Source organism: Periophthalmus magnuspinnatus, chromosome 11, assembly GCF_009829125.3.
Source record: "Periophthalmus magnuspinnatus isolate fPerMag1 chromosome 11, fPerMag1.2.pri, whole genome shotgun sequence".
NCBI classification, from domain to species: Eukaryota; Metazoa; Chordata; class Actinopteri; order Gobiiformes; family Gobiidae; genus Periophthalmus; species Periophthalmus magnuspinnatus.
Window position 1 is genome coordinate 4,340,717 of NC_047136.2, and position 12,397 is coordinate 4,353,113.

Consider the following 12,397-nt stretch of genomic DNA (forward strand, 5'->3'; position numbering starts at 1 on the left):
ATCACTTTTTGGATAATCCTGGTTAGACGTTATTGTGTCTGTTATGTTTTTAAGAGTTTCGTAACAGCAAAATGTCTTTAACCGAGTGGGCGGGGCTTGTCAGTGTCGTCATTTTAATGCAGACTTGTTCTCTGTGTTGTTGGGAGCTTCACTCTGGCTTCTCCCACAGTCCTGAGTGAAACTGATTTAAAAACACACACAGAGCAGGAGCTGACAGGACACTGGCGCCATGCTGTGGCAGACAGTGGAATTACACAGACTCCTGTTCTTTTACTAAAAGTGTCAGGAGGGATTTTATTGAACATGTTTTATTTACTATAAACAGCAAATGAATAAACAAGCTCAGGGGTGGAAGAAGTAGTCAAGTTTGGTATGCAAGTAATAGTACAGACACTGGAGCTAAAAATAAATAAATAATAAAAAAAAAATAAAATAAAATTAAAAAAAAAAAAAAAAAAAAATATATATATATATATATATATATATATATATATATATATACATATATATATACATATATATATATATATAATAAATAAAAATAAATAAATAAAAACTCAAGTAGAAGAATTACATTAAAAAAATCTACTTGAGTAAAAGTATGAAAGTATCTGTTTAAAAGTGTACTTATGCAATAAAAAATAAAAATATAACTAATAAACTTCACTGTAGTGATTTTAATGAAGGTTTTGGGTGAGTTTTGTTCAACAGAAACAAAAAAATGAAAGTTTTTTAATTTATATTTCTGTTTGATTGAATTATGAAAGTGTTAAAAATAAACCCTCTTTTCAGCAGGTCTCAGAACATAACTTAAAAAAAAAACAAAAAACACTTTATACTTTACCACATTTTTTTAACTGAACTGAAGAGTAAAAGTACACATTGGCTACTTGCTCTCAAATGTAGTGATGTATTGTAAAAGTAAAAAGTATCCACTTTAAAATGTATTTAAATAAGTAGAGTACTTTACTACAGTTACTTTATGTTTCACCATTGACCAAGCTCAGCTACATTCAATCATCATGTTTCTCTGACTTTAAATATCTTTGTTTAACCCCAGAGCAAAGTACAGAGGAAGGAGGGAAACACATAGGGAACAGTTTAATGAAAAACAAACAAACAAACAAACAAACAAACAAAACGGCTCATAAACGTGTCATAAACACATAAACATCTCACTGTCGTCCTACATTTCTACTTAAACAAAGGTCGAACTGGTTTAAACTCTGCTCCTGCTTTGATTCGCTTTAAGCACAGCCCCACACGGGACAAAGCAGAGGGGGGTATGTCCTTAATGAAGCGGCCTCCACAAGGGGATGTGCACGAGGCGATGTGGGGCGCTCACCTCCGTGCGTAAACCGTGCGTAAACCGTGCGTAAACCGTGCGTAAAGTGAACCAGCGCCGCTCCACGTTCATCCGTCCCATTTCCTGGCGCGCGCACGTTCTGAGGGAGGGCCAGTCAAACATCCCTGGGAAAGTTCTCCCCCACTTTTTCCGATTACCGCGATTCTTTTTAAAGAAAGCACCGAGTGAGTGGAGCTGTAGAGGAGAGAGCTTCTGGGGAGGAGGGGACGCGAGAGCAGAGCGCGCACAGACCCAGGGACCAGCCAGGAGGAGAAGAACTAGAACTTCAGAGAGAGAAAGGTCAGTGTTTGTTGAATTAGATTTTTTTTAAAAGCGTTGTACTGAAGTTTGAGCCTCGTTTGACTCCATAACAGCTGAGAATTGAAGTTACAGTTTATGGAATTAACCTAAACCTGATGTTTATTTGATCAAAATGAAGCTGAGGGAAATATTGTTGATAATGGATAAATTACTGAAGAAATTTTGTATTTATTTTGTGTTTTTTAAGTAAAATTTAAATGTAAATAGAAAAAATAATAATAATATAGTAACATTTTTGGTTCAACTAGCCAAGATTTCTTTATAAACTATTAGTTAAAGTTATTTTACATTAGCTCAAGAAACAAAATATGACCTTCTAGCATCATTATCGTTTCATTTGTGTGTGTGTTTTTTAAAAAAGTGTAACTAGTTCTATAGTGACAGTATTTAAAAATGCCACTATTTCCCAATTAAAATGCTTTTACACAGTCATCTCTCAAGCACAACAAAGATGAGGCAGTGTAATGTTCGAAAAAGCTCCAGATAAGACACAAATCTCTCTTCTTTGTCTGACTTCTGTGCTCTCCGTCAGCACCGGTCCATTGTCTGGTCTCATCCTGTCAGAAGATTCAGTTTTGCCGAGTCATTTTTTTTTATCTTAGAGGAAAAATAACACAAAAAAACCCTAGAAATAATCCAAAAATGTTGACGAGTGGCGCAGGATGTTTATGCAGATCCAGCGCGTCCCAACAGGCCACTCTGTCGTTTATGAAGTGCTCCAACCATCGACTGTATGAAGAAGTTTATATTTGGCTCCAACCCAGCGACCTTTGACCTTACAGCGTCCTGACAGTCCCTTTTACACAGTAATCGTGTAAAAGAGATAAAAATACAACTTCCTATTAGAGTTTGTTATGACTAAAACCAGGGAAGCAAAGTAACGAAGTACAACTAGTAAAGTAGAATGTGCTTAAGGAGATTTTTAGGAGTCTGGACTTTACTTAAGTGCGTTTTACAGTGAATACTTTTTACTTTCACTTCACTACATTGGAGAGCAGTACGTGTGCTTTCGACTGAAAAGTAAAAAGTACTTTTCATATGATTTGACAGGTTATTTTTTTTACCATGTTTGCCTAAAGTTTTTGAGTTCAAGCTTCGGCTTTGAGCAAAAAACAAAAATAAACACACAAAATTCATGAGAAAAACTAAAAAATTTATTCATATTGTCACTTTTGACCAAAAATATGCATAATTTTGAATCAATATTACTACATTTACACTTTAACAACACTTATGAAATACTAGTTTTTACTCTTAAAAGTACATTTTTAACTGGGTACTTAAATACTTTCACTTGAGTAACTTTTTACCTCTGTATCTGTACTTTTACTTAACAAAACTGAGTACAAAAACACGATCCTTTGTCTACTGGTAGTAATAGTAGTAGTTGCAGTAGAAGTAGACTTGTTGTAGCCATAGTACCGACAGTATTTGAAGCATTAGTAGTAGTACCGTTGGCCGCTGATGTAACTGAAGTAATAATAACATTAATTTGACTATAAAGAGATGAAAATGTAGCTACAACAACAGCACAGTGTCTCAGTACTGCATAGTAACAGTATTAATCGAACTGCCAAGAACAGTGTTACTATATACGAGCAGTAGTGGTACTTTCTACATGAATCTACTACAAGTAACTCTTTGACAAGGGCCCAACTGACATGTTTTACAGTGGCTGTTTGTATAGAGTCTTTGTCTTTTGATGAGAAGTTGGACGAGGCTCTGAGTTTGAGCTAATGGAAGAACTAATAAGGAGTTACACAACAGAGACGGCTCCGCTCCGGCACAGGACGCACATCAAAAGTGGGCTATAGAAAGCTGTTAAACACTCCAAGTCGCTAATGAAATTCTGAATTGGCCATAACGTGAAGTGATTGCGTTTTAGGTGGCAGCTGGGGCAGTGCGTGAAGTGCCCTAGAACACGGTGAAAGGTGAGAAAAGCGTGTCTTTTTGTGTGAGATCGGCTGGAAATCTGGCAGAATAGGTAGTACGAGAACACTAATCTAATGTATTTGTACTCACCTGAACCCAGAACAGAACAAGAACAAACTTTGAGGCTAAATACGACTGAAAAAACACACAATTTGATCATTTGGACTTGGAAAATTAGAAATGATATGCTTTTTTTTGGATCAAATTTGGACCAGTTGCGCGACAGTTGGCAGAGTGTTCGTCCTCTGATCTGAAGGTTGGAGGTTCGAAACCCGCTCTAGACGTAAACATCATCGATTGAGCCATCAAATCCACTTCGATCGCAGTGTGACTCTGAAGTGCTGTACGTTTGCAATTTGTTTTCTCCCCGACAAAACCCACAATGTCGATGAAACGTTCTGCACCGACAAAGACGCCGACGAAGGTTTGAACTTTGAGAGAGTTTAAACGAGAGAGAAATGTGAGAAAATGTTAACGCCTGTGTGAGAAAAGTGTATAAAGTGTGTGGTGAGGGGTTTTACAGACAAAAACATAGAGAATAACTGTAAAAAATAACAGATTTCGCTTATTGTGGGTCATTTTTAGAACGTAACCCCCGCGATAAACGAGAGACCACTGTATAAAAAGCATTTACCATTAGCTAATCGCATTGGTTCTCAAACTCCAGAGGTCCCGCTATGACCCCAAAGACCTCACTTAGACCTCACCGTAGTCTCATAAACCAGCGTACCCAATTTTACTCCAAGAAGTACTGTAGACGAAAACCAAACCAACGAAATATGCAAAGTACTATTGACCGATACAGTACAATGCTTAGATTTGTGATTTGTGATGTCGGCTGTGTTAGCATGAAAAGGTAATGCAAACACAACTCACATTCATAAAGTCATGATCAGGAATTTTAGTGGAAACTGTGGCGAACTGACCAAAGATAAGATTAGAGTCTTATGCCACGATATCAGGAAATAAATAAGCTCCTCACATGGATCTAAATGGTTACGTACAGTCAGAAGTTTGGACACACCCTCTCATTCACTGTCATTTATTTTTTCTAATTTCTACATTTTATAAACACACGGAAGACATCAAATATATGAACCAAGATGTATGGAAATATGTAGTAAAGAAAAAAAAAGAGATAAGATAAGTAACTCCTCAAAGAATTCTCCCTTTGCTTTGTCGATGAATGTTTAGAAGATTTTTTAAGCGTTTTTTCTTTACTACATAATTCCATTTATCTTGCTTCATATATTTGAGAAGGTGCGTTGTTTTTTTACTTATTTTTGCTACTTTCTACATTTTATACACACAGAAGACATTAAATATATGAAGCAACATATATGGAATTGTGTAGTAAAGAAAAAAAAAAAAGGTTAGTAACACCCTTTGGTTTGTCAAAAAATATTTATTATAGCAATTCAACTTTTTTTGTTGCTACGTAATTCCAGTTATCCATGACTGTGTGTGTTTTTTTCCGTATATTTTTACTACTTATATGAAACAGGATATATGGAAAGAAACAAAGGTAAAAAAGTCTACTACATATTTTTCAACAAAGCAAAATTTGAAGCTATAAATTTATAAAAAATATATATGAAAAAATATTTAGTAGAGTTATTTACCTTTGTTTCTTTACTCCATAATTCCATATATCTTACTTCATATATTTGAGAGGACATGTTTTTTTGTTTGTTTTTGCTTTATTTTTACTACTTATATGACACAAGATATATGGAAAGAAAAAAAGTTAAATAACTACTAAATATTTTTTCGACAAAGCAAAGTTTGGTTTCTATGAAGCTATAAATTTACTTAAAATATATATATAAAAAAATATTTAGTAGAGTTATTTACCTTTGTTTCTTTACTCCATAATTCCATATATCTTACTTCATATATTTGACCGTGTGTGTTTTTTGCCTTTATTTTTAATACTCCAAGATATATGGAAAGAAAAAAAGTTTAATAACTACTAAATATTTTTTTCGACAAAGCAAAGTTTTGCTACTTTGAAGATATATACAATTAAATATTAAAAAAAATATTTAGTAGAGTTATTTACCTTTGTTTCTTGACTACATAACTCCATATACAGCATCTTACTTCATATATTTGACGTCTTCCGTGTGTATATAAAATGTAGAAAGGAGTAAAAATAAAGAAAAGAAAACACAAAATTAGTGAATGTGTCCAATCTTTTGACTGGTAGCGTACGTTATATTCAGTTAAAATAGTTTCGTCATTTACGCTGGTTACCGTTTTGATCAGATCTTTCTATTTTTGACTAAACTATTGTGATTCTGCTTTGTCTGATTTGCATCACTTTCGTTGACGCTTTTCTCTCCGGTGTTTTAGGAGCGGAGGATGTCCAGAGCTGACTGGTCCTTCCTGGAGCACTTGCTGGAGGAGGGTCAGGAGTACTCAACGGGCGTCGGGCGCGTGTGGCTAACCGTTCTGTTCCTCTTCCGTATGCTAGTCCTGGCGACCGCCGCAGAGTCCGCCTGGGATGACGAACAAGCCGACTTCGTTTGCAACACCCGCCAACCCGGCTGCACCGCGGTCTGCTACGATAAGGCCTTCCCCATTTCGCACTTTCGCTACTTCGTCCTCCAGGTGATCTTCGTCTCCACGCCGACCATCTTCTACTTTGGATACGTGGCGATATGGGCCAGAAACGACAAGTCCAAAGACGAGGAACAAGATGGCGGAGAGATTGTGATTGAACACAAAAGAAAAGACAATGAGGAAAAGGAGAAAAGAGGGAAGAAATGCGAAAAGGGACCTTCAGAGGCTCCTACGCTCAAGGGAAGGTTGTTGTGCGCGTACACGTTTAGCATCCTTTTCAAAGTCGTTCTCGAAGCCGGATTCATCGTCGGACTTTGGTTCCTCTACGGTGGTTTCCTAATAGCGGCGAACTTTGTATGCAAGAGACCGCCATGCCCTCACACGGTGGACTGCTTTGTCTCACGCCCCACCGAGAAATCGATTTTCACCATCTACACTCAGGTAATCGCAGCCATTTCTTTAATCCTCAACGTGGTGGAGCTTTTTCACCTTCTCCAGCTCGCTTTGACGCGTAATCTCGAAAAACGATACCGCGCCGAGCGAATCGAGCGCCGTTCTCAGTCCAAGCGCCTTACAAACCCGCCGGAGGAGCTAGAACTTCAAACGACTCCTACTCGCTCGTACAAAGCAGAGAACAGCAGTGAGGTGCTGTCTTCACAAGGGGGCGCTACCGTTTACCAGAACTCTTGTGAGAGCTACACGGACTTCGGTATCGAGGTGAACTGGAGTCCCGAGGAAGGCGCCGGAGATTTGCTTCCTAGTTACGTCAACTGCATGGAAGCGATGAGGACTGATCGTTCGCCGAGAGTCAACTACAAGAAAAAATCGGAACACTCAGGAAAGCAGAGTAAGGGTGCCCATAAAGGACATTCAAACAACAAACATTACGTATGATGCACATGGTTTTGTCGCTCAAAATCCAGTACGGGGAAAGTTGGGTCAATGTGTAAAATGTAAATAAATCTCACAAATCTATAGACGAACAAACTGCTGGACTAAGTTGAAGGTGCACTATGGAACTTTTCTGTTGGAGGGTCCGGCATTTGCTTGTCTTCATGAATTTTTATGGCTAAACACGCAACGATCCCGGGTTTTTTTTAGTTCTGATTCTGATATTTATTGTGATACTGTGGCCTTAAGTATGTGCCGATCGAAGATATCAACCGCCACCAGTACAGGGACTTAAAATAGACTTAATTTTTCTAAAAACAAGAATATTACGAGACAAAATGTGCGATGTAGCTGTCATTTCTCCCTTCAGACATATACAAGGCAGTGTCCAGCAGTAATTTGACCAGAACTGAAGAAGCTGCTTGGACGAAAACAGCCAAACGTCTTCACTTCTACAACTTTTTTGTCCAGATTTGACTTTTGGCTTTTACTCTGGATCAGACCTGGATGACTGAGGGATTACACAAACGCTCTTAAGTAACCACGGAACAACTTTGTATTAAAAACTCAAACATTATAAGACTTTCTGGCCCAACTACAGCCAGTAAATACAAAAAAATAAAGTCTTATAACATCGATTTATCCAGTATTTCCAAGCCCAGCCAAGTTACAGATCAGATCTAGTGAAGCGGGGACCCAACTCACAGTAACAATGTTTTTCCAAAGTATTTTTAGCAATAAAAATGCCTGTAACTGAAAAAAAAACCCCAAATATGTACCGGTATATGTGGAATATTTTGATTTTCAATGGAGACAAACAGAAGGTGGATTCCTGGACAGAAAAGTTACTTAGTGCACCTTTATTGTTTAGCCTGATTATTACCTTAAGAGAAAGTAAAAGCTGTTTTGTTTTCAGAGTTTTTTAAGGGTAAATAGGCTTTTTTAATTGAGAAAAACGTCACCTCACGCTCTCGTTTTTGTGCACATTTTACACACGGCTCCGTTTGGATGTTTTGACTTTTCTTCGGAGCGTTCCTCACTTTTACACTCACTTATAAACGGTGCACGTGACACTGGAGAAGGACGAGAAATGAAGAGAAAGCCAGATGCCCAACAGACATTCAGCGATGCCTTTAGTAGATAAATGGACCTATTCAGAGCTAACATTTTGAGAAGTCTCCCCCCAAGGCAAAGAAAAGGATCAGAGATTGGAGTCATAAGACGTTTTCATGTCACGTTTAATGGCTTTAGAGCTGAATGTGACGGTGGAAAGGATATTCCATCATGAAATACTGAGATAGAGTTTGTTGTTGTGTTATTTTTGAGGCGATTCACCTTAAAATCGCTGTGGGCAACAATACAAATCAATGATGCTTTTTTTCCAGTTGGTAAAATCACAAAATTCTGATTAACTTCTAATTGGACCAATACAAACTATGAACCATCTATTTGGTATTAACTATGGGACAGATTTGATTTGGACTAATTAAAAGTAATTTCCTGAACAGAAAACAAGAATAACTTTTGATTAGATTAATTTAACACAAAAGAAATGCCCAATTTGGTCTGGATATATAGACTTTTTTAGACTTTTTCAGACTTTTTCGGCCTTGAATCACCACCGCAGTCCTATATTTTGTTTTGGTCCATCTGCTTCCTAAAGAATACACATAGTACACAAGTTTTATTTTAACACTTCAGTGCAAATTGATAACTACAGAAAATGTGGCTACAGCTTTGTGGTGGAAAAAAGAGGCTGTGGGTGAGTTTGTAGAACATTTAAACGACACAAGTTGGAGAAAATGATCACAATTGGCCCAACGTACCAGCCCAAAAATATCGACCCCACATATTGGTCCAAATATACTGAACCCACATATTGGCCTCAAAATATCGACCCCGCATATCGGCCTAAATATATCGAACCCACATATTGACCCAGATATACTGACCCCACATATTGACCCCAAAATATCGCCCCAAATACAGCGACCCCGCATATCGACCCCACATATTGACCCAAAAATATTAACCGGGTATATCGGTCCAAATATATATCGACCCCACGCATCATCCCAAAAATATTGACCCAAATATATCGACCCCACACATAGGCTTAAATATATTGACCCCATGTATCGGCTCAAAAAATACTGACGCTGCATATCCGCCCAAAAATATCAACTCCACATATCGGCCCAAATATATCGACCCCATGTCCCACAAAAGTATTTTTTAGCAATAAAAACGCCTGTAACTGAAAAAATACCAAATATGTACCGGTATATGTGGAATATTTCGATTTTCAATGGAGACAAACAGAAGGTGGATAAAAATATTGACCCAAAAATATCGACCCCACATATCGGCCCAAATATATCGACCCCACAACAAGCCAAAAAATATCAACCCTGCATATCGACCCTAAAATATTGACCCCACATATTGGTCCAAAAATATCAGCCATTGGTTTAAAAACAAAACTAAAACTAAAACATATCCGTGGATCTCTACAAATTTATCCTCCAAATTTTGAACCTACCTCCAAAAACGTGCCTCACAGACGGAGTGTAAACCTCTCCATTAAAACACATCACATATTTTTTACCCAGTTTAACCTCAAACTCGATTAAAAGTTGATTAACTAACTTCTAACGTGGCCTCGGTGTTACCAGCGGCAAACGAGCTCAGACTGGACATTCACTTGGATTTCTCTTGAACAGATGACCACATGAGACGGCACGCTCGTTATTGCTGTTTTATTTTTCCAAACGGAGCCGTCAGCCCTGTGAGATTTGCACACTTTGAACCCCCACTTTTTCCCATGGTTCTCGTGTCCACAGAGGAATGTCCCAGTGGGCCCTGGACCCCGTCGTCCTGTTTAATGACCGCGTGCATTCGTGCTCGCTCACAATCATGCGTCCCCTTTCACCCAGAGCAGAACGTGAAAAGAGTCATTGCATAATTTTCTTGTAAAGGCAGTGGAAACGGAGCGTACGGCGTGAGATGGACTCGATAAGGTACAAAAGCAAACAATGCCTATGTGATTTGTATTTAAGATTATTATTTTTGTACATAATCTATATTTATTATCTTGTCATTAAAAATAAATGAGTCATTCTTGTGTGAGCTTGTGTCCATGTCTGATAAGCATCTAATGAAACGCTTTCTCGCACTCGCAGAGAAATTCAAATTAAATCAAAACGAATGAGGTAGTGGAAAAGGACAAAGGTTCTTATTTCTTATTAGGAGGCGTGAGGCAAACTGTTGTGTCACTGACGACAGGAAGTGTTGGAAGATTTGAGATACTGAAGCAAAATCCCGTTGTTGCGCGCAGTATTTCATCGTTTTTGGTTTGATGAGGAAACACAATGTGAGGTCGGAGCCCATTTTACATTGTTCTGTCCCATTGTCACTGAATCACTCAAGAATCTACCGGGTTTGAGGATCGCCTCGTGTGGACAACCCTTAAAAATGAGTGGAACTTCCATTTAACCCTTGTGTGTTCCTCCCAGTTGAGTTACGTTGAAGTTCCTCTGGGCTCAATTTGACCCCAGTTTCTTTCTCTTATAACTCAGCCATAAAATAACATACTTTTTTTTAAATATATACATAATTTGGAGGCTTATTTTCAGTCTAACTTCAGACTAACGTTCTGATACCAATTGTATTTATTTATTTATTTTTTAGTAGGCCGGATTGTAGTAAAGATTGTGCATTTTTGGACGTCAAAATCTCCTGCATCTCTTAATTTCCATCACTGTCCTGTGTTTGTCAAGTGCAGAGGTGGAAATGAGGTTGATCTGAGTTATAAGGGAAGCAAACTGGCGTCAAATTGAACTTTAACGTAACTTGTTTTCCAGACAGTTCTTATTATACAATCAACTTTTTTTTTTTAAACTTTATTTTTTGATAGAAATCATCCAAATGAACAAGTCGCCCAAGTTTCAACCTATTTGATGAAGAAATGACCGAGTTCTGCTGTGAGTGAGTTATTTTGTGGGGTCATAAATTACCCCAGGACAACACGAGGGCTGTTTACACTTGTGTTTTGACTGTAAAGTTCAGAATGATCTAGTACGAGTTCAATCGAGGTGAGTTAGGCCGACATTTACGCACAAGTTGCCGCTGTAGTAAACATCTAATCTGTGAATGAGCTTTTTGTGGAACGCCCTTGATAGAAGCCAGAGCATAGTACCATCAACTGAGACAAAAAAAAAACCCCGCAAAACTACAATACTGTTGAAGGTTTGCCAAACAAGCTATAGTTGCCAATTGTTTCCATGGTTACAAGGTGGTTCATAGGAAGAACGTTGGTTTAACTCAGACGTATTCTGCCAAAAAAATGGACTTTTCAGAGCTTTTAAACATAGTTATAGTTGTTTCATTCTCATTTACCCTCTGAAAAATACGCTAAATTTAAAGCATTCATGATTAAGATTCAAGAAAATATTTACAAACTGGAAATATTTTGAAAAGGAAACATTCAGAATACAGAATAAAAACAAAAGCAGTTGCACATTTTATGGAATAACCTTAGTAAATAGTTTGTTGTGATTCGTGCTTGAGTGATCTTCAATCCATTTTCTTCCTCTTATCCGGAACCGGGTCGCAGGTCAGCAATCTAATCAGGGACTCCCAGACTTCCCTCACCCCAGACACGTCCTCCAGCTCCTCAAGGTGAAACCCCAAGGCGTTCCCAGTCCAGCCGAGAGACGTGGTCCCTTCAGCGTGTCCTCAGTCCTCTCCGGTGGGACATGCCCGGAACACCTCTCCAGGGAGCCGTCCACGCCCGAGCCACCTCAGCTGACTCCTCTCGACGCGTAGGAGCAGCGACTCTACTCCGAGCTCCTCCCGTGAACCTTTAATCTCAAATTTTAAAGTCGCCATTTTGCCGATCAATCACCGGTACACGCCCACTGTGACGTACGCGCTTCGTTGTTCAATTTTATTTTTTTAATCGATGAAACTTGCAGGATTCGGCAGCGTTGTGTAGTCAAATGAAAACAAATCTGTGGCTCGCTTGCGTGACGTGCAGCGATCCACAGGGGGCGCCGACAGCTACGCGTCTCTTTGTTGTGATGAAGTTTACGGCGACGCCAACTCCCATTGGGCACCGCAGTTTTCCAACGTAGAACTCAGCGGATTTGTTTCTTCTATTGAGTCGTTTTAGATGAATATTGTGATTTAAAACGTACAAATTATAACATAACAATCCCCGGGTGTCATAGATTATAACTATAGATTAAAATAATACAATAATGCAACACGTCTGATTTAATAAAACTGTTTTGAATTATCACAATTGGGCAACAGTTACATATTTGTATAGTAGTTAAATGT

The 12,397-nt window shown here is 38.3% G+C and overlaps 1 protein-coding gene across 1 annotated transcript; it reads left to right on the plus strand.

Moving 5' to 3' along the window:
- Positions 1-1,540: 1,540 nt before the first annotated feature.
- Positions 1,541-10,170, plus strand: gja4 (gap junction protein alpha 4). Its single transcript, XM_033975758.2, has 2 exons — positions 1,541-1,645; positions 5,954-10,170. Exon 2 carries the CDS (start codon positions 5,963-5,965, stop codon positions 7,055-7,057), a length of 1,095 nt encoding a protein of 364 aa, XP_033831649.1. The 5' UTR covers positions 1,541-1,645; positions 5,954-5,962; the 3' UTR covers positions 7,058-10,170.
- Positions 10,171-12,397: the final 2,227 nt, after the last annotated feature.

Coding starts and splice junctions, on each gene's coding strand:
- gja4 (XM_033975758.2), top strand. CDS start 5,963: ATGTCCAGAGCTGACTGGTCCTTCCTGGAGCACTTGCTGGAGGAGGGT.